Source organism: Leucoraja erinacea, chromosome 1 (assembly GCF_028641065.1).
Source record: "Leucoraja erinacea ecotype New England chromosome 1, Leri_hhj_1, whole genome shotgun sequence".
NCBI lineage: Eukaryota > Metazoa > Chordata > Chondrichthyes > Rajiformes > Rajidae > Leucoraja > Leucoraja erinaceus.
The window spans coordinates 66,559,627-66,581,212 of record NC_073377.1 but is presented as its reverse complement, the minus strand read 5'-3'; the positions used below and the strand labels follow the sequence as shown (position 1 = coordinate 66,581,212).

Genomic DNA, 21,586 nt, shown 5'->3' with positions numbered 1-21,586 from the left:
GGCGGCGCCGCGTTCGCCGGGTGACGGTTGATGGCGCGGGCGGCCGCGGGGCAGCACGAGCCGCTGGGGCGGCGGCGGCGGCGGAGGGGGCGGGGAGGGGGAGCTGGAGCCCAGACCCACCGTCGGCTCCGTCCAGGTACCCACCCGCTTCACTGCGCGCACAGCGAGCACAGTGACCTCGGGACACCCGCTTGGTTCGGCGTGACATTCAGTTGGCGGGGACGGGCCGGGCCGGGCCAGGCCTGCAGTGAATGCGGAGAAAGAAACTTAGAAACATAGATTCGTACCTGCCCTCTCTCCATACCCCCTGATCCCCTTAGCCACAAGGGCCACATCTAACTCCCTCTTAAATATAGCCAATGAACTGGCCTCAACTACCCTCTGCGGCAGAGAGTTCCAGAGATTCACCACTCTCTGTGTGAAAAAAGTTCTTCTCATCTCGGTTTTAAAGGATTTTCCCCTTATCCTTAAGCTGTGACCCCTTGCCCTGGACTTCCCCAACACCGGGAGCAATCTTCCTGCATCTAGCCTGTCCAATCCCTTAAGAATTTTGTAAGTTTCTATAAGATCCCCTCTCAATCTCCTAAATTCTAGAGAGTATAAACCAAGTCTATCCAGTCTTTCTTCAAACCTGCCCTATCCATGTACTTATCTAACTGTTTCTTAAATGCTGGAATAGTCCCAGCCTCAACTACCTCCTCTGGCAGCTTGTTCCATACACCCACCACCCTTCGTGTGAAAAAATTACTTGTCAGATTCCTATTAAATCTTTTCACCTTCATCAACCTATGTCCTTTGGTCCTCGATTCACCTACTCTGGACAAGGACAAGTGCATCTACCCGATCTATTCCTCTCATGCTTTTATATAGGGGGGTTGCACGTAAGGTCACTGGGTCATAGGGCTTGATGCACGGAGTCGCTCAATCCATCTGGAGGACATCCGTAACTTCTGGTATATGTTATTAATGCAAGAAACGCGTACTTTCCTACCTGTTAAAAGCTGCCAAAATGTTGCATTTTTGCGCTGAAAAAAAATGTGGAAGTCGGGCAAAGTGTGAGAGACATGTACCCAACTTTAGAATTCCAAAAGTGAAGCGAAATGTCAGTAAATAGAAGCGAGAGTTGAAGGGATAACAGCAGCTAAAGTGCTTGGTTAACATTGGCCGTGCAGATATCAGAATTGAAAATATTGAGAATTATTGCGTTTGTTCACTGCATTTCATCAACAGTAAGCCATTATTTGTGTTTTTTCTTGATTCCTTTGGTATCTAAAAAGTCTCAGAAGTGATAAATCTGTGTAAATTTCTCTTCAGATGCGTTTACATTTTGTATGTAAAAACCCACTTGAGAACCATGGGCGATTAAAAAAATTAACAAGCAAGATTTATTACTTCTGAAACTTTTTAAATGCCAAAGGAATCAAGAAAAAACACAAATAATGCCTTAGTTGATGAAATGCAGTGAGCAAACGGCCAATGTTCGCTAAGCACTCTGGCTGTTGTCCCTTCAGCTCTCACTTCTATCTACCGTCATTTCTCCTCACGTTTGGAATTCTGAAGTAGGCTAAATGTCTCACGCTTATCCCGATTTCCATAATTATTTACAGCACAAATTTACATTTTCGGCGGGTTTTAATGGGCCCGCTACGCTGGAAACAATGGTAAGTGCCTACCTGCAGTTCATCGCGTGTAATTCATTTGGATAGCATAGCAACTGAAGTATGGGTCTACCCGTGCCGTGAAACACTCCCTTACCCCGATCAAAAGGTAACACTTCTATATAATTATTTTCAGCACAAATTTACATTTTCGGCGGGTTTTAATGGGCCCGCTACGCTGGAAACAATGGTAAGTGCCTACCTGCAGTTCATCGCATACCCCCATCCACATTAACGGTGTGGAACGTGTTTCTAGCTTCAGGTTTGGGAGTCAACATCTCCGTACTTCTCTTGGCAATACCTCTACTCTGATCAAGAAGGCTCATCAGCGTCTCTTCTTCCTGAGGAGACGAGTCCATCTGTCTCCTCAGATCTGGTGAACCCTACTGCTGCCGTGAAACAACTGCATCACAGTATGGTATGGCAACTGCTCTCTATAAGGCATCAGAGGGTGGTGAAAAGTACGCATCACACTCCACGCTCCCCTCCTAGTCTGTCCAAAGACCGGATTCTTCAGGACTGCTCTCACCCCAACCATGGACTGTTTACCCTCCTACCATCCGGGAGGCGCTACAGGTCTCTCCGTTGCCGAACCAGCAGGTCGAGGACTGTACACTGTTTGGTACTGTACTGTACACTGACAATGACAATTAAATTGAATCTGAATCGGATATCGAGCGATATAGAACAAATGAATGCAAAAGTATCCAAAAAATAACGATGATCAAGAAAAGGTGAAGCCCACAATTGTCCACAATTGTAGGGTGGGAGAGAGAGAGGTGATGCAAGGATTACTTGAAATTAGAGAAATCGAAATTCATACTGCTGGGTTGTAAACTGCCCACTTTTTCCAACTTTTGAAAATTTGTCTGTCTGGACTACTAGTCTGCTTTTAAGCACGAAAACCGATCACCGAGTGCTCAGATGTGGGCACAAGGAAGTACAGATGCTGGATTATTGAACCAAAAAATCATTACGTGCTGGAGGAATGGCCAGTCAGGCAACATCTAGATTAGAAGGGTCTAGAACCTGAACCTGAATTAGAACCTGAAAGCTTGTCTGTACCTTTTTTTCCATAGACGCTGCCTGACTCAGAGTTGTTTCCCCATCACTCTTTTTGCTCAAGATTCCAGCATCTGAAGTCTCTTTTGTCTCCCTGATTTGAAGAAGTTTTCCTCTCTTCAACAGGAGTTCTGTGAGACCCTCTCTCACTGCTTCCTCTCTATGCTTCCTATAGTTTAACCATAATCTGAGAGCCTGAAGAAGGGTCCCGACCGCAAATGTATTGTCTGTATCCCCGCCTGCCTAGATGCTGCTCGGCCACAGAGTTCCTCCAGCACTGATTAGCTCAAAGCAATTGTTTCTTGTCACCTGCATGGCAGTTTTCACGACAGTTAGATATAGCTCTTAGGGTTAATGGAAACAAGGGATATGGGGAGAAAGCAGGAACGGGTTACTGATTTAGGATGATCTGCCTACTCCTGCATCTATTTTTTATGTTTCTACCCCTTTATAAAGAAGGGAGTTTGGGATGTCTTCTAAAATTCCTTAAATTTTGGAGCGGTTTTATCTGATTAGAAAGTACCTGATGCAACCCCATTAAGAAAGCAAGGAAATAATGAATAATTGGCCATTTAGCATGACCATGTAAAAATGCTGTAATCCAATCAGGAAATGTTACAGATTGAGTGCAATCTAGAGGATTTGATGTGTTTTGACTTCAAGGGCCTTCATAATGTGCTGCATGAAATCAATTAACAAAAGTAAAATCCGTGATTTTGGAGTAATAATTCCAATTATTATTGGTGAATTAGTTTAGTTTGTTGGTACACAAAAATGCTGGAGAAACTCAGCAGGTGCAGCAACATCTATGGAGCAAAGGAGAATGGGTGACGGGATGACGTTTCCAAAATTCTGCTGTCACCGTCACCCATTCATTCTCTCCAGAGATGCTGCCTATCCTGCTGAGTTAAAGAGTGCCCACGGTAGACTCACGCGTCACTACGGGCTAAACTTTCCTGTAAAGCACCTTGAATTGCTGTTTGCACGAATGGTGCTATATAAATAAACGTGCCTTGCCTTGCCTACTACATTCTTACAACGAGTTTAAAAGTTAAAAACTTTTACTTCAAGAGTAAATTTGACTCATGGAAATCTTTCATCATGTTGAAAGATTTGCACGAGTTAACAAGTTTCCCGAGTACCTGCCGTTAGCGTTACGAGTTCCGACGTTCCCGCTACGTTAATTCTACGTGATTACCACAAGTTTGATTTGTTTTAAACTCGGGATCAATTGTGAGTAGACTCGCACCGTGAGAGGGCTATAAGGCTTATAGATTTTGAAAGTTTATAACAGCCAACCTAATTTAAATACAAAATAATCATCCTCCTTTATTGGTAACTGACCATCAAAGACTATGTGGGCAAGGAATCTGAAGAAACAAAGTTCACTTTTTAAAATAAATTCAACAGAACCATAGATCAGAATCTGATCCTTAAATCAAGAAGTTTATCTCAGTTTCATTCTACCCATCTATTTACAAAGTAGATGTGGAGCAATTAAATGTTATTTTAAGTTTATTTTCTGACTAGGTATAGAATGAATCCTACTTGTGTTATTCTGCAGAGTCCAGTGGGTGCATCATACATCCCCACAGACGAAGAAAGGAGAATCTTCAAGGAATGCAATAAGGAGAGCTTCTACTATAGGTGTATGTATGAGTTTTGTTCAATCACTGTACACATAGTTATTGGGCTGATAGGTAGCTTTATAAATATTGCTGTGAATCGTTTCTGATCTGTTGATTTACCTTTGCATTTGTAGGTCATAACGCATACAATAGTTGTGAATAACCATTTATGGTCTGCATTATGAAACTAAATATTTCTTTAGTTGACAATTACAATATTTCCATGGCTATCTGAATATGTTTAACTTTTACTTCCTGAATTTACTACTATACCCTCACAATTTATGTGTGTTGAGGAATGTTTTCTAAAACAATATGTAAATGAAATTACTAGAGAGGCATTACACTATCTCCTCTCAGCCAATAAGACTGGGCATGTGATTGATGTGTCAGTGGGCAGAGCACTTTATGATCTGTGATCACAATTCTATTCATTTTAAGGTAGTTAAAGAAGAAATTAGACCAGTTCCGCAAGTTGATGTCCTGAATTGGGGGGATGGCTAAGTTTGAATTTCATCAGATAACCTACCTGAAATATCATCCATTCATGTCTTCCAGAGATGCTTTCTGTCTGACTTGCTCCTGCACTAGTGTTTTTTGTAATGGTTTGACTGGATAGTACATAAACAGCTTTTCTCTGCATCTTAGTACACGTAAATGGTAGGGAATTGAAGAATACAGTTGAACAGAGGGATCTGGGAATAACCGTGCATAGTTCCTTGAAGGTGGAATCTCACATAGATAGGGTGGTAAAGAAAGCTTTTGGTATGCTAGCCTTTATAAATCAGAGCATTGAGTATAGAAGCTGGGATGTAATGTTAAAATTGTACAAGGCATTGGTGAGACCAAATCTGGAGTATGGTGTACAATTTTGGTCGCCCAATTATAGGAAGGATGTAAACAAAATAGAGAGAGTACAGAGGAGATTTACTAGAATGTTGCCTGTGTTTCAGCAACTAAGTTATAGAGATAGGTTGAATAAGTTAGGTCTTTATTCTCTGGAGCACAGAAGGTTAAGGGGGGACTTGATAGAGGTCTTTAAAATGATGAGAGGGATAGACAGAGTTGATGTGGACAAGCTTTTCCCTTTGAGAATAGGGAAGATTCAAACAAGAGGACATGACTTCAGAATTAAGGGACAGAAGTTTAGGGGTAACATGAAGGGGAACTTCTTTACTCAGAGAGTGGTAGCGGTGTGGAATGAGCTTCCAGTGGAAGTGGTGTCGGCAGGTTCATTGGTATAATTTAAAAAAAATTGGATAGGCATATGGATGAGAAGGGAATGGAGGGTTATGGTATGAGTGCAGGCAGGTGGGACTAAGGAAAAAAGTTGTTCGGCACAGACTTGTAGGGCCGAGATGGCCTGTTTCCATGCTGTCATTGTTATATGGTTATATGGTGACAATAATAAACTAATACCAATACCCTGTACTAAGATGGCAAGTTAGATACAAAATTGAAAGTGATAGGAGGCAGAGAGAGGGTTTTGGTTGTGAGTTGCTTTTCCTGTGACCAGTGGTGTGCTGCAGAGATCAGTGCAAGTTCCTCTGTCGTGTTAATGATTTGGATGAGAACGTAGGTGACTTGAAACATACATTTGCAGACGTCACCAAAATTAGGGGTATAGTAAATAGTGAAGGCTTTTACAACAGGTTCTTGGGAAGGTGGGCACAGTGACTGGCACATGCTCCGACTTTGTTAATCCATCTGCTTTGAGAGACTTTATCAAATGCCTTCCAGAAATTCAGAAATGTTGCATCCATGATTCCCCCATTTTTGTTCCACTTGCCATATTCTCGAAGAACTTCAGTAGATTAGTCAAACATGGTTTTCCTACAGCAATCAATGCTAACTCTGCTCAGGCCTATAATTATTTTCCTAACAATATTAAATAAATGTTAATAGATCTGCTTTTCCCTCCCTCCTTTCTTGAAGTCCATTCTACAGAACCTTATCTACAGACCCTTAGTAAATGATAACCAGAAGATTCTCTTTTTCTAAAGTAACTTATTTCAAAACTAATAATGAGGTTGAATCAACAGCGTTTAATTGTCATACAAATCATCAACGGAACAATGACATTTTTACTTGTTGCAGATTAACAGCCCGTAAATTCAATAAACATGCAGATACAATATAATTATACAGTAAATTAATATTATAGTAACCATAACATTGTGAAAACCAAAGTCTGTCATGCAATCAAATACATAGTCCATTAGAAGTTCATAGTTGCTGAGGTTAGTGTAATGTTCAGAGCCTGATGGCTGCTTGGAACAAGCTGTTCTGAAATTTCCTTGGGGTTTATCAACTTTCAAACTCATCAATTTATCTTGCCTATTTTTGACAGATTTCTTCACTTCCTCATTCTCGCTAGACACTTAATTCACAAGTATTAAGTCAAATCCATTGACTCCCACAGCTATCTTGACAACACTCTCACCCTGTTTCCTGTAAGTACTCTATCCCCTACTCCCAATTCCTTCATCTACGCCGCATCTGCACCCAGGATGAGGTGTTCCAGACCAGGGCATCGGAGATGTCCTCATTCTTTAGGAAACGTGGGTTCCCCTCTTCAATTATAAATGAGGCTCTCACCAAGGTCTCCTCTATACAAGGTCTCCGCTATATTTCTTTGTTGCCTTCCCTCACAGTGGGAAAGGTTAATTCTGCTGTGTGGGGATGTTTATGTTAAATTCTATTGTGTGTTGTGTTCTTTTATTATTCGTATGGCTGTATGGTAATCCAAATTTCACTGTACCAATTGGTGCATGTGACAAGAAATGTAAACTTAAACTTATATCCCGCAGCTCTGCTCTTACTCCCCATCCCCCTACTCGTAACAAGGACAGAGTCCCCCTTGTCCTCACCTTCCACCCCATCAGCTGGCGCATACAAAATATAATCCTCCAACTTTTTTGCCACCTCCAGCGAGATCCTACCACTGGCCACGCCTTCCCATCTCCTCCCCTTTCTGCTCTCCGTAGAAACCGTTCCCTTCGTAACTTCCTGGTCAATTGTCCCTTCCCACCCAGACAACCCCCTCTCTGGTACTTTCCCCTGCAACTGCAAGAAATGCTACACCTGTTCTTTACCTCGCCCCCCCCCCCCCCCCCCCCCCCCCTCCCCCGACTACATCCAAGGACCTAAACAGTCTTTCCAGGTGAAGCAGTGGTTCACCTGCACCTCCTCCAACCTCATCTACTGCATCCGCTGTCATAGGTGTCACTTTCTCTACATCGGCGAGACCAAGCGTAGGCTCGGCGACCGCTTCGCCCAACACCTCTGCCCCAGTCCGTACTAGCCAACCTGATCTCCCAGTTGCCCAGCACTTCAACTCCCCCTCCCATTCTGAATCTGACCTTTCTATCCTGGGCCGCCTCCATTGCCAGAGTGTGGCCAGTGTAAATTGGAGGAACAACACCTCGTATTTCACTTGGGGAGTTTTACACCCCAGCGGTATGAACATCAACTTCTCTAATATCAGGAAGTCCTTGCTTTCTCCCTCCCCCCCCCCCCCCCCCCCCCTCCCCTTCCCAGCTCTCCCACATAGCCTACTGTCTCTGCCTCTTCCTTTCTTTTTCCCACACCCCCAACATCAGTCTGTAGAAGGGTCTCGACCCGAAACTTCGCCTATTCCATTTCTCCATAGACGCTGCCTCACCCACTGAGTTTCTCCAGCATTTTTTGTCTACTTCTAATTCACAAGTATGTCAGCATATTTTTTTAACGCTTCTTTAATTTCTGTATTTCAACTGTCTCAATCAGTAAGGGGCCTATATTTACCTAGCTTTTCCTTTTTATTATCTGTAAAAGCTGTTGACCTATAGTGTTTCTGAAATATCAATACACATCTTTGTAAATAACTTGTTCTCTGCTGTGTGCGAAAATGTTTTCAATCCTTCAGCCTACTGACATTTTGAGCAATCGATAATATTATAGAAATATCTTCAATTCAAAAAGACTGCAATAAAATTGAAACTGTAATTTTACACAGACTTCTCAATGGGACAATAATTAAAGTTGTTTTAATGTTATTTACAGCACTGCCTTTTTCTGGGATGAGCATGCTGGTAACTCAAGTTCTCGTTTCTCGAGGTAATCTTTTAAAGCAATAATTTTTTGATTACATCAATTAAATTCCTGCTTTAGTTGATTTTGATTTGTTTTTTTCCCATTTAGGTATCCTTTCTACTTCAAATAGATTTGGATCCATACCTAAGGTTGCATGTGAGTGAAGTTAGTATTCATTTTATAAGTGTTAAATCAATTTGCAATTAGTGTACCTTTTACTGATCTAAGTTCTCTGGTTGTAGAAGAGTATTCTTGCAATCTGTCAAGCAATATTTTGTTGACCAACAATGCAAATTGTTAAAATAGTTTTCATATTTATGAAATATCTTAATTTCTTAAGTAATTGACTTTCAGTCATGGTATTGCTCTAATACAGTGTTTCTCAACCGGGGTTCCCCGGAACACCAGGGCTTCGCGAGAGGTCGCTAGGGGTTCTGAGAGAAATAATGATATACTAGACCAGTAGTGTCAAACTACCCGCCCGCGGGATGATTTCCCCACTGCCAGAGCAGGCTGCAGCTGCAGCTGTCGCCGTTGCCGGATCATGCTGCAGATGACCCCGGTGCTGGGGCGACTGGGCTCCCTCTGAGCCGCTGCTCATGCATGTGACTCGCCTCCATAGTCAGTCACGCGTTCCTTATATGGCGTGAGAGGCCAAGGCTGCACGATGCCAGCATTGTGACGACTCCTTGACTGGCACCCGACCAATCGAACTGCAGATGCTGCTCCTGGGGATGGGGGGGTGGGGGTCTGACCGCGGCAGCCAGGCATACGGGCTGCCGTCATCCCGCTTGACTGACACCAGGCTGGCTCAATAGGAGAAGGGACCGCCCTCTGGCAGTCAGCTGTGGCCAATGAGGAGGGAGAGGGCGGGCACTGAGTGGAGTTGGTTGCGGGTTGCGGAGCAGCAGGGTGCTGGGTTCAAATGCTGTGAGGATAAAAAAAAATAACATTGTAGTGGTAGATATTTTTCTCTTTACGCTGTGTGCAGCAACATGGCGGAGAACAGAGCTCAGCCGACAGCAAAGCGTCTCTGTTCTAGGCCCTTCACAGTCTCCCGATCGTCCCAGAAACCTGCAGTGACCGGGAGCGGCCACAACCCTGAGTCTCTCTTGGATGCCAGCGCTAAAATGGTGGTGGAGAAGTGGACCTAACGACAAAATTTGTTTCGTTAGGTCTACATTTGTGTCTGCTAATGTTCGATTTCAAATGGTTTATTAATGGAAAGGGTGTGGCTCCCAAAACAATCAGCCAAAATAGCATCGATTTATCTTTCTCTCATCACAACTTTCTTGTAGCCTACGACTGTAAGTTAATACCAAACATAAAAGTAATGCTTGCTAGGCAATTTTCTTCATAAGAAACAAATTTCGTAAAGTGAAACACTTTGTATTTATAGCAGAGACTGAGACACATGAGAGCAGGTTGAAAAAACAAAGGCAACGAAAGCTGTGGGAGCGTGCGTTCGCGTGTGCACAACTGATCCTGCCCTCATGAAGTCGCATTTTGCCCAATCCAGCCCATGACCTAAAATGAGTTTGACACCTCTGAACTAGGCCAAGCATGGACCCGTTGGGTCCCTCTTCCCCCAACGCAATAAACCCCCAGTAGCACTCACCTATACACAACGCTGGATGTTAAAATGGCGATCCCGGCCGGGCAATCCTTCACCATCTGCGCAGGCGCGGCTGACAGGTCCCCGTTGTGACACCAGAGATTGCTGTTGTGACACGACTCAAAATGGCGATCTCAAAATGCTGCCGGGCTCAGCAACCCCTAACTCAGGGGTTCCCTGAGACATGGAAAATTATTTCAAGGGCTCCGCAAGGGTAAAAAGGTTGAGAAACGCTGCTCTAGTAAATCAATTATGTACCTCCCTCTAGTTGCCAAATTAATCTATGTATTATCCAAATGTTTATAAAGATTTTGTAAAGATATATTCATGATTAGAAATCCATTAAATTATTTTTTCTTTTTACTACGTTGCCTTCTCAGTTGCTGGTGTTTGCGGTTACCTGATAGGCAAGATTTCCTATATGAGAACATGCCAAGAGAAGTTCATGGGACTGGAGAATTCACCTCTCGGAGAAGCTCTACGGCAAGGGCGTAAAAGATTTTCACATCAGTCAGTTACTGTATTGTGTACTTTTAACATAGTTATATAGCTACTATTTATAACTTGCAATGGGTATTCTGAAAGTGAATTGATGCGAGAAAGTTTTTATTCTTTAAGAAAAACATTCTTCCCTCAGATTCGTGAATGGTTCCATTTCTGAGAATAACATGTGCCTTCAGATAAAACTGCATAATAGTAACTGACCGGAATTCCTAACTTATAATACTATGTGGGATACTATCTCGTATACTAAAGTAGAAATCTTACAATCCTGAGTGGCTGAAATGCTTTTTATGGATGGTATTTGACAGCTTTGCATGGATGTTTTTGCATATCTTTGACATGGGAAAGGATGCAAGATATTTTTTAAATTCCATTGTGTTATTAAAGATCTGATGGCACATTGCAGATCCGTTCATGTATACATGTCACAAAGACGTGCTATTTTGGCACGCAAGCCATGTTTTATACTATTACATTGCATTGTTTTGGAAACTAGTTCCCATATAGTATGAAGCACGCTAATCAATATAACAATATATTTTATAATAAATTGTGTTTCATGAAGAGTAGATGAGCATAGTTATTGAGTGATTTTTTTTCTCTTTTTTTTCCATTGGCTAGTTTTGGCTTAAAATGTAGATCGTATTTTCTGGTGAAGCTTTAAAGTAAATGTTTTCTTTTGCAGACATTCATATCCAAAGCCTGACTTTTCGGAGAGCACTGGAGAACACCAAGCATTATCATCTCCTTCAACTTTCCAACATGACATGAATAGCCCTTCTTCCTCTGATTACAATTACGCAAGTTTCTCCCCAGAGCTGAACTCTAAGTCTGTTCCATTCAGTTCTACACAAAGTGAGTCGGCTCCAACAGGGATTGCCGATGTTCCAGGTGATATTTTGCTTTCATTAACATATTGTTTTGAAGAGAGTTTGAATGGGTTTTAAAAGCATAATTTATTAATTTTATTGAAACCATAAATATTTTTATCCCGTGGCAAAATGTTTCTCTTAGATACCAAGTTAAATTGTTAATTTTGTTTAAATTTGATTATCTGTAATTTGTGTGGCGTCCTTATGCACATCATGACACTTTTGAAAGCTAACATGCCAATCCACAAATCTTTACAAATAGGTCTCCAAAAGAAATTATCTTACACATAATGCTTCAAATAAACTCTGTTAAATTTCTAATTGAAGGACTTTGTTCAAGGTGATTAGATTGAAGCCTTTATTTTTCCACTGGATTTAAGAAACTTTATCAGTTCTTGTGTTTCTGTGAAAGCAATTCAAAAACCTCAGATATTTGAAGCGAACACAAGTCCAGTGTGACACGTACATTCCTTAATCTACACTTTTTTTTTTGTTTTGTGGCTTGTAGATACAGAAATCTTGAAAGAAAAATACATTTATGGCACTTTTTCAATGGGTAGATCTACTATTCTTAAAGATTTTTAAAATGTATTTTGATGCTCTTTGTGGCCAAATCATATTGATATCATTTCACTATGATTGGAGATGTCCATATGAATGTTCCATGTATTAAAAAGAAAACATGTTATGGCAGTGATATGAATATCTACTTATGACATTTTCACTTTGCTACCAAAATGTTTTTTCAAATTTCCAATAAAGTTTTAGCATAACAATGCAATTAAAAATTAACATTCATGACGAGATTTGCCATAGCCTGGCTTACCGCCCACGTTACATGGTCTTGCTATTGTAAATGGGCAAATCATACCCACACAAAGGTATTGATAATTAAAAATAATGACTTTCCCAAAGAAATTATTTTAGAAATTATTTTTTTATAAATGAATACACTTCAATGCAAGGTACAAGGAAATATAATTAACTATACTGAATTGTTTTTTTTCCAGAAAGTTAAATTGTACTAGTATCATTCTAGTCATTTAAATGATTGCCATCAGGAAGTTTCCATTGTTCTGCCACCAAATTCCAACCAGTAGAGTTGGCCCCTTCCCAAATATGAAATCTTGAACACATACCAAAGAAAATTTAATAAAGACAATAAAACAATCTTGACTTGAATTCTGAGGACATACGGCATACAAAATTCAGAACCGCTCAGTTATTATTTTGAGAAAGTTAACTCAGATTATTGCAAAGTAGCATAAACAATAATTATTGCAGTGCAGCTATTTTATATCCATTGTAGATATTTTGCTATAATCTCTTCATCTATATCTATATTACTAAAAGTCTGTTCTTGATCGGTTTTGGCCATCTGTGCTGTGATTTCCGAGAGAACGCCGCCACCTACGGCCGTCATTTTTGGCTACCCTGCTCAGAGCCCCCCTCCGCCGTATGTGTGCCGAGGATTTTTCCCGTCGATGAAAAATGACAGAGATATTAATGATTTTACAAAATTTCCCATTCTCTCTGCTGCCCCTGCTGGCGGCAGGGGGGAGGGACTATAAAACCAGGAAGTGGTGTGCCTCAATCAGTGTCTGCAAGCTGGAGGAAGGCAGAGGGTCACGTTTTTCTGAGCTGTGAATAAAACTGAACACATGTCAACTCAAATGTTAGTGTCCTTAGTGGTTCTAAAACGCTTGCAGAATGTGTCTATTGGTTCTAAAATGTTTGCAAAAAGTGTTTATTGGTTCTAAAATGTTTGCAAAAAGTGTCTCTTTTTGGTTCTACATTGATTTCAGAATGTGTCTTTTTTGGTCCTAAAATGTTTCCTCTCCCCCCTTTCCTCTCCCCCCTTTCCTCTTCCTCTCCCCCCCCTTTCCTCTCCCCCCCCTTCCTCTCCCCCCCCCTTTCCTCTCCCCCCCCTTCCTCTCCCCCCCTTTCCCCCTCTACCCCCCATTTCCTCTCCCCCCCCCCCTTTCCTCTCCCCCCCCCTTCCTCTCCCCCCCCCCTTCCTCTCCCTCCCCCTTCCTCTCCCACCCCTTCCTCTCCCACCCCTTCCTCTCCCCCCCCTTCCTCTCCCACCCCCTTCCTCTCCCACCCCCCCCTTCCTCTCCCACCCTTTCCTCTCCCACCCTTTCCCTCTCCCCCCCTTTCCCCTCTCCCCCCCTTTCCCCCCTCTCCCCCCCGAACCCCCCCCCCCCTCCCCCCCCCCCCCCTTCCCCCCCTTTCCCCCTCCCCCCCCCTTTCCCCTCTCCCCCCCTTTCCTCTCCCCCCCTTTCCCCTCCCCCCCTTTCCTCTCCCCCCCTTTCCTCCTCTCCCCCCCTTTCCTCTCCCCCCCTTTCCTCTCCCCCCCTTTCCTCTCCCCCCCTTTCCTCTCCCCCCCTTTCCTCTCCCCCCCTTTCCTCTCCCCCCCTGCCCTCTCCCCCCCTTTCCTCTCCCCCCCTTTTCCTCTCCCCCCCTTTCCTCTCCCCCCCTTTCCTCTCCCCCCCCTTTCCTCCCCCCCCCTTTCCTCTCCCCCCCTTTCCTCTCCCCCCCTTTCCTCTCCCCCCCTTTCCTCTCCCCCCCTTTCCTTCCTCTCCCCCCTTTCCTCTCCCCCCCTTTCCTCTCCCCCCCCTTTCCTCTCCCCCCCTTTCCTCTCCCCCCCTTTCCTCTCCCCCCCCCCTTTCCTCTCCCCCCCTTTCCTCTCCCCCCCTTTCCTCTCCCCCCCTTTCCTCTCCCCCCCTTTCCTCTCCCCCCCCTCCTCTCCCCCCTTTCCTCTCCCCCCCTTCCTCTCCCCCCCCTTTCCTCTCGCCCCCCCTTTCCTCTCCCCCCCTTTCCTCTCCCCCCCTTTCCTCCCCCCCCTTTCCTCTCCCCCCCTTTCCTCTCCCCCCCCTTTCCTCTCCCCCCCCTTTCCCTCTCCCCCCCCTTTCCTCTCCCCCCCCTTTCCTCTCCCCCCCCCCTTTCCTCTCCCCCCCCTTTCCTCTCCCCCCCCTTTCCTCTCCCCCCCCTTTTCCTCTCCCCCCCCCTTTCCTCTCCCCCCCCCCTTTCCTCTCCCCCCCCCTTTCCTCTCCCCCCCCCCTTTCCTCCTCCCCCCCCTTTCCTCTCCCCCCCCCCTTTCCTCTCCCCCCCCCCTTTCCTCTCCTCTCCCCCCCCCCTTTCCTCTCCCCCCCCCCCCTTTCCTCCCCCCCCCCCCTTTCCTCTCCCCCCCCCCCCCTTTCCTCTCCCCCCCCCCTTTCCTCTCCCCCCCCCCCCCCTTCCTCTCCCCCCCCCCCTTTCTCCTCTCCCCCCCCCCGTTCCTCCCCCCCCCCCCCCTTGTCTCTCTCCCCCCCCCCCCTTTCCTCTCCCCCCCCCCCTTTCCTCTCCCCCCCCCCCTTTCCCTCCCCCCCCCTTTCCTCTCCCCCCCCCTTTTCCCTCTCCCCCCCCCTTTCCTCCCCCCCCCCTGGCCCCTCCCCCCCCCTTTCCCCCTCCCCCCCCCTTTCCCCTCCCCCCCCCCCTTTGCCCCTCCCCCCTTTCCCCTCCCCCCCCTTTCCCCTCCCCCCCCTTGTAGGCCCCTCCCCCCCCTTTCCCCCCCCCCCCCTTTCCTCCCCCCCCCCTTTCCTCTCTCCCCCCCCTTTCCTCCCCCCCCTTTCCTCCTCTCTCCCCCCCCCTTTCCTCCCCCCCCTTTCCTCTCCCCCCCCCTTTCCTCTCCTCTCCCCCCCCTTTCCTCTTCCCCCCCCCTTTCCTCTCCCCCTTTTTCCTCTCCCACCCCCCCCTTTCCTCTCCCCCCTTTCCTCTCCTCCTCTCCCCCCCCCCCCTTTCCTCTCCACCCCCCCCCCCCCCCTTTCCCTCTCCTCCCCCCCCCCTTTCCTCTCCTCCCCCCCCCCTTTCCTCTCCTCCCCCCCCCCCTCTTCCTCTCCCCCCCCCCTTTCTCCTCTCCCCCCCCCCTTTCCTCTCCCCCCCTTTCTCTCCCCCCTCCCCTCTCCCTCTCTCCCCCCCTTTCCTCTCCCCCCCTTTCCTCTCCCCCCCCCCTCTCCCTCTCTTCTCTCCCCCCCCTTTCCTCTCCCCCCCCTTTCCTCTCCCCCCCCTTTCCTCTCCCCCCCCTTTCCTCTCCCCCCCCTTTCCTCTCCCCCCCTCCTCCTCCATCTCCCCCCCCCTCTCCTCTCCCCTCCCCTTTCCTCTCCCCCCCCTTTCCTCTCCCCCCCCCCTCTCCTCTCCCCCCCCCTTTTTCCTCTCCCCCCCCGTTCCTCTCCCCCCCCCTTTCGCTCCCCCCCCCCCTTTCCTCTCCCCCCCCTTTCCTCTCCCCCCCCCCCCTTTCCTCTCCCCCCCCCTTCCTCTCTTGTTGGGGCTGTGCGTCAGTAGATAGGGTGGTTATGGGGTAAAAGGAGCAAATTAATTATAATATAATATCAAGGGGGGTAAGTAGCATGAGTGCGGGGGGGGGGGGGGGGGATAGTTAGTGTGTGTGACCAACGGGTCTGCACTTGGTCTAGTATATTACTAAAACTTTCATCTTGTTTGCTTCTATGTGTGCCTGTCTTTCTATGTGATCCCTGAACTATGCCAAAATGTTACACAATAGCGCTACAATATTTGGACCACCTTACTCACAATTGTCCTGTGGTGTGGTGTATCGTTTCATTCAGATTGATGGTATATTTTACAAGTTATTCACATTTTTAAATTTACAAAATCCCACTTTGAGAAAATTTTCTTCCATCTGCACTGGCAGTTACAGCTATGACGTTACAATGGGATTGTAGCCCTGCCCGTACAATGTTGCTATCCCAGGACTGAGTCCTGGCAGCCCTAGCAAGTACATTTGCATTTCTTTTTAAATTTCAAATGAAGGAGGGTGAATAAGGGGAAATGAGCCACCCCTGCACAGTTGGGAGCTATGGGTGAGTGGTGGAATATTGTGTTGGGGAATGGGTTGCAATGGGGGAACGGGCAAGTGGTGGAATCTTGCGTTGGGGAATGGGTTGCGTTGGGGGAACCAGGTTTCTTGTGGGGGCTATGGGTGAGTGGTTGAATATTGTGTTGGGGGACCAGGCCTCCCGTGTGATAGGGACCCAATGGGTCCCACTTGGTCTAGTCTCTTTTAAGATTACCCTCAGATAATATATTGTACTATATTGGAAATATTCTTGTTACTGTCTGAAGTGCTATAAATTGCAACACTGGACATTTTGCCAACTTGCCCTTCAGCCTTTAAATGCTAATAAACTACAAACTCTACCTTTAACTATGGCAGAGTGGATTTGTATGCCTGTGCCTGAACATGCAGAATTACATTGTGATTAACTTTGGTATGTTGTACAGGCGGTAGCATGACCATAGTTTACCAATTTATGCTGCATATTTAGGTTCAAAGCCATAGCCTGCTTAATAAATGGAAAAATATTTATTTTCTTGTGGTGAGCAAAGTTGTGACTTGTTTTGCTTTCATTTGAAGGATACTATGCAGGTCATTAATCTCATCTAAAGAACCTTTTTGATTTTTACCTCAGCACCTGATCTAGAGAGTGAAGAATCAAAACCTCAAAGGAAGCCAATGTCATACGATGAATTGAGAAACAAAAATAGGGAACAATACGACGTTATCAACACACAAAAGGCAGACTCGTTGAACAGACCAACACCACAGAGAATACCTAGCAACAAAGGTGCTCAATTATGGATTTTTTTGAGTAACAATGGGAAGGCATTGCGTCTCCCCATACCACTTCACAAATGAGCAGCTACAGTTCATGAAATGGTAGCAACATAATAGTTGTTTAGTTGAGAACTGCAGGAATATGGATTAGCAATATGTCCAGGATTGTTGTGTTATGTGTTAAAAGTTGTCTTAAGATGGTTAAGAACAATCAGTCTATTTGTGATTGGTTTTGAAATAACTCTGTGGTAACACATCCACTTCCAATGTAAATTGGTAGTATCCCCATTGTTGCTTCTATGGTAGGCGTAATCAGGTTAGTATATGCAAGTACTGCATTTAGTATATGGTACACATTGCTGATCTTCGCTACTGAATTTGAATGGGGTACCAATCAAATTGGCTATTTTGACCTGGATGTTATAAGCTTCCTTAGTTTTTAGAGTTGCACTTATCCAGTCAAGTGGAGAGTATGCCATCACATCACTGACATGCCTTTTTGACTTTGGAAAAGGTTTGGATGTCAGGGGAATTGTTTTTCACTTTCTTGGCACTTGTTGCCACCAACCAGCCCATGCCTGAATGTAGCCAACGTTTTGCTGCGTGCAGGCTTGGACTGGTTCATTTGCTAAGGGGTTTGCAATATAATTAACATCCCCACTTTTGACCTGCTAAGGGGTTTGGAAGATGGTCATTTGTTGCAACCACCAGGGCTGACCCACATGCTTGATTGAAATGGTAGAGAGGGAGAGAGAGAGAGAGGGTGGTCCATGAGGTTACAGATTAAGTTGGTGTGCATTTCTGATGATAATGGGTCCATAGGAACTTGTGTGTGCCCAGTTTGAGCTGCCAGATCTCCCATTTAGCAAATGGGATTAGAGTACATAGATAAAAAAAGTTGACATGGACAGATGGACTGATGAGTTGCAGTGGCACACAATATGATGAATGTCCTATGTGTGCAGATGGCTCGCCTCTACCAATGGTATCCTGGACAGGCATGTTTACAGGCACTTTGTTGAGAACTAGATCAAATAAGTTAAGGCTTAGGAAAAAAAAACATTTAAAAATAGGTGCAAGAGTAGGCATTCGGCCCTCTGAGCCAGCACTGCCATTCAATATCATGGCTGATCATCCAAAATCAGTACCCCGTTCCCGCTTTTTCCCCATATCCCTTGATTCCTTTAGCCATAAGAGCTAAATCTAACTATCTCTTGACAACATCCAGTGAATTGGCCTCCACTGCCTTCTGTGGCAGAGAATTCCACAGATTCACAACTCTCTGGGTGAAAAAGCTTTTCCTCATCTCAGTCCTAAATGACCTAACTCTTATTCTTAAACTGTGACCCCTGGTTCTGGACTTCCCCCAACATCGGGAACATTTTTCCTGTATCTAGCCTGCCCAATCCTTTAAGACTGGTTTATGTTTCTATAAGATTCCGTCATCCTTCTAAATTCCAGTCAATAGCCCAGTCGACCCATTCTTTCATCATATGTCAGTCCCGCCATCCCGGGAATTAACCTGGTGAACTTACGCTGCACTCCCTCAATAGCAATAATATCCTTCCTCAAATTAGGAGACCAAAATTGCACACAATACTCCATCTGTGGTCTCACCAGGGGCCTGTACAACTGCAGTAGGACCTCCTTACTCTTAAACTCAAATCCTCTTGCAATGAAGGCCAACATGATATCTAACCACCAGGTTGTGTGCATTTTCTCAAGATCTGCTACAAATCTAATCTGCCAGATATATTTTGGGATTCTAAACGGTGTGTGGTTGTGCTTGGTCATTTACATCGAAGCCTTGCTCTCAGGGGTACATTCTTATTTCTGTGCTTTTTCTAATTGTTTAACATGGAGGAGTACTGATCCATCAACTGATGGAGGGCAGAAGGTGAAACGCAAGAGGAAGTTTCTGTGTGTATGTGTAATCTGATGTCACAGGATTTCATGAGATCTGGAGTCAATATTGAAGATTATTGTTACTTTCCTATTTGTGTTAATAGTGCAACATAAATGCAAGTAGTTAGGTAGTCCATGATAATAAAATAATAAATTTCACTTGACAGATTAAGAAGAAAGCAGATTTTTTTTTTTAACAGTTATGATGGTATGAATTATTTGAAGCAAAAATTTGGACTTTGTACCAGTTCTTGGGTCATGAAATGCTAAAAGACAACCTATTATGCAGGTACAGCTGGAGAAACTCAGCAGGTGCAGCAGCATCTATGGAGCGAAGGAAATAGGCAACGTTTCGGGCCAATTTCCTTCGTCCATAGATGCTGCTGTACACGCTGAATTTCTCCAGCTTTTTTGTGTACCTTCGATTTTCCAGCATCTGCAGTTCCTTCTTAAACACCTATTATGCAGAGTGGTTGTACACATTGCAGCAATTTGCTGCGTTCAATCCTGACCTTGCATGCTGTCTATATGAAGTTTACCAATTCTTTCTGCAACCATGTTGGTCTCCTCCATCTGTTCTGGTTTCCTCCAAAGAATGTCTGGTTGGTTATTGGGCCACTAAATTGAACTACTACCAGAAAGATTCCAAGGTAGGTGTGTGAGAAAGAGTAATTTGTAGGGCATACCACAGTAAAAGGAGAAAATGAAAGGGACAAATAGGATTGTTCGCCTAGAAGTTGATTGCCTGAATGACCTTCTGTGTTACAAAGTTCAGTAGCTTATATATGGTGTTAAATTGCATTTTAATTATTCGATTTGTTCAACTACTTTCATAGTCCTGCAGAAATATTGAAATGTATCAGGGGTTTTTTAAACAGATTTGGGGTAATGGATGCATGAATCATTGCCTTGTTTTCGATTGATAGATTATTTCGAATAATAAATAATTTCTATTAAGTGACAATCTACACCAATTATCATTTACTGCTATTAATATTTGATTACTTTTTTTAACCTGTCTATGCAAATTTAGCATGAACAGAAGTGAAGATAAGGGCTCAATAGCAATACATGATTTGTTGTATATTCAAATTATTTCATACTTTATCTGACGTTTATTGCTAATTAGTGTTTTTTTTTAATCTTGTAGCTAAAACCAATAAATATGGAGATGCCTGGGATGAATAAGGAACACTATCAACAAGAAGCTAGTAAATAAACCCAGATATGGTTTCATGCATTTGTTACCACTGTAGTCTTCAACATAATTTAATTTCAAAAGCTGGACTGTTTTTAAAAAGATTGACTCGAGACGGATGAGATTTCAAAACAAGCTATCTATATTGAAATGGATTTCATTGCATCTGACAACTGTGGTAAATCTAAGCTGGTAATGCTGCTTGTCAGTCAAAGACATATATTATGTTTCTTATTATAAGAATTATGATCATTAGAAATGCCACACAATCATTACCTGCAATAATTTCTCAATGTAACAGTTTTCCATGGGGAAAATGTTTCAAAATAAAATCTTTCATTAGCATACAGGTGTGATGAACAGGCTTAACATGACCGATTATTTACTGTTAATTCTGAACCATGTTGCTGCTGTTAAACAAATCAAACCAAAATAGTGGACTTTATTGAAGTGATAAAGGTTCCATAGTTTCATTGTAATAACTCTACTGATCTGAGTATACATTTCAAACGTGCGCAATTAAATGTGTAAGGTTTGTTTATACCAAATGGTTTTTTGAAAATAGTTCGATAATTTCCATCAGGCTATGGAAATCTTCTCTGCTTAATCTAAAGTAGCTGGAAAAATTATGTGGGCAGAGGTAATGAAGATAGGTAGTGAATAAGGGGAAGGAAAATTAGAAAGTTACAATGGAATTCAAGAGGGCTTTGAAAGAATATTTAAGTGCACCAATGATTTGTGATTTGACCCAGATTTGTTCAAGCATTTTCTGTGTCTGCTCCAGTAGGCAGTATAATTATATTTGTCAGAGGGGAAACTCCAAAATACTGAAAACTATTTCAAAGTAACGTTTATTGTATCTGTTGCCATGAACTAGATGTGTAGGGAGATTATAGATAGCAATAAAAATAGGTGTAGTATTTGTGGGAGATTCATCTTTCCCTGTATTGACTGGATCTGCATAGTGTAATGGGCTTGGACAGGGTGGAATTTGTATAGTGTGCCCAAGAAAGTTTTCTCAATCAATATATGAAGGGCCTTGAAAGAAGTGCAACATGGACCTCCTCTTGAGGAAGGTGGTAGGGCAAGTGATCGAAGTCCTGCTGAGGAAAACTTTGGACCAGTGACCGTAATTCGTTTAGTTTTAAAGTAGTTATGGAGAAGGATGGAACTGGCCCACGTTAAGGTCCTAGATTGGGCCAATTTTGGAAGCATTTGGCAGGAATTTGCAGAGGTTGATTGGGAGAGTCTTTCCAGGTCAGAAGACAGCTGACAAGTGGGAGGCTTTCAAAAATAAGTTAACAAGAGTGCGCAGGTAACATGTTCCTTTCGGAGTGAAGGGTAAGGCTGGCATGTTTAAGGAGCCCTGGATGACGTGATGTTGTAGCTCTCGGCAGGAAAAACAAGGTGGCACAAATAGGATGTAGGCAGTTGGAATCAAATGAATTTCTCC

At 44.2% G+C, this 21,586-nt stretch overlaps 1 protein-coding gene across 1 annotated transcript; it reads left to right on the top strand.

Annotated features, from left to right (window-relative positions):
- The first annotated feature begins 15 nt into the window (after positions 1–15).
- ociad1 (OCIA domain containing 1) lies at positions 16–20,478 on the top strand. Its single transcript, XM_055636416.1, is given in 9 exon segments — positions 16–81; positions 83–136; positions 4,285–4,369; positions 8,393–8,446; positions 8,531–8,578; positions 10,418–10,547; positions 11,227–11,432; positions 16,885–17,040; positions 20,086–20,478. Coding segments are annotated over 9 exon segments (822 nt in total). The 5' UTR covers positions 16–30; the 3' UTR covers positions 20,124–20,478.
- Positions 20,479–21,586: the final 1,108 nt, after the last annotated feature.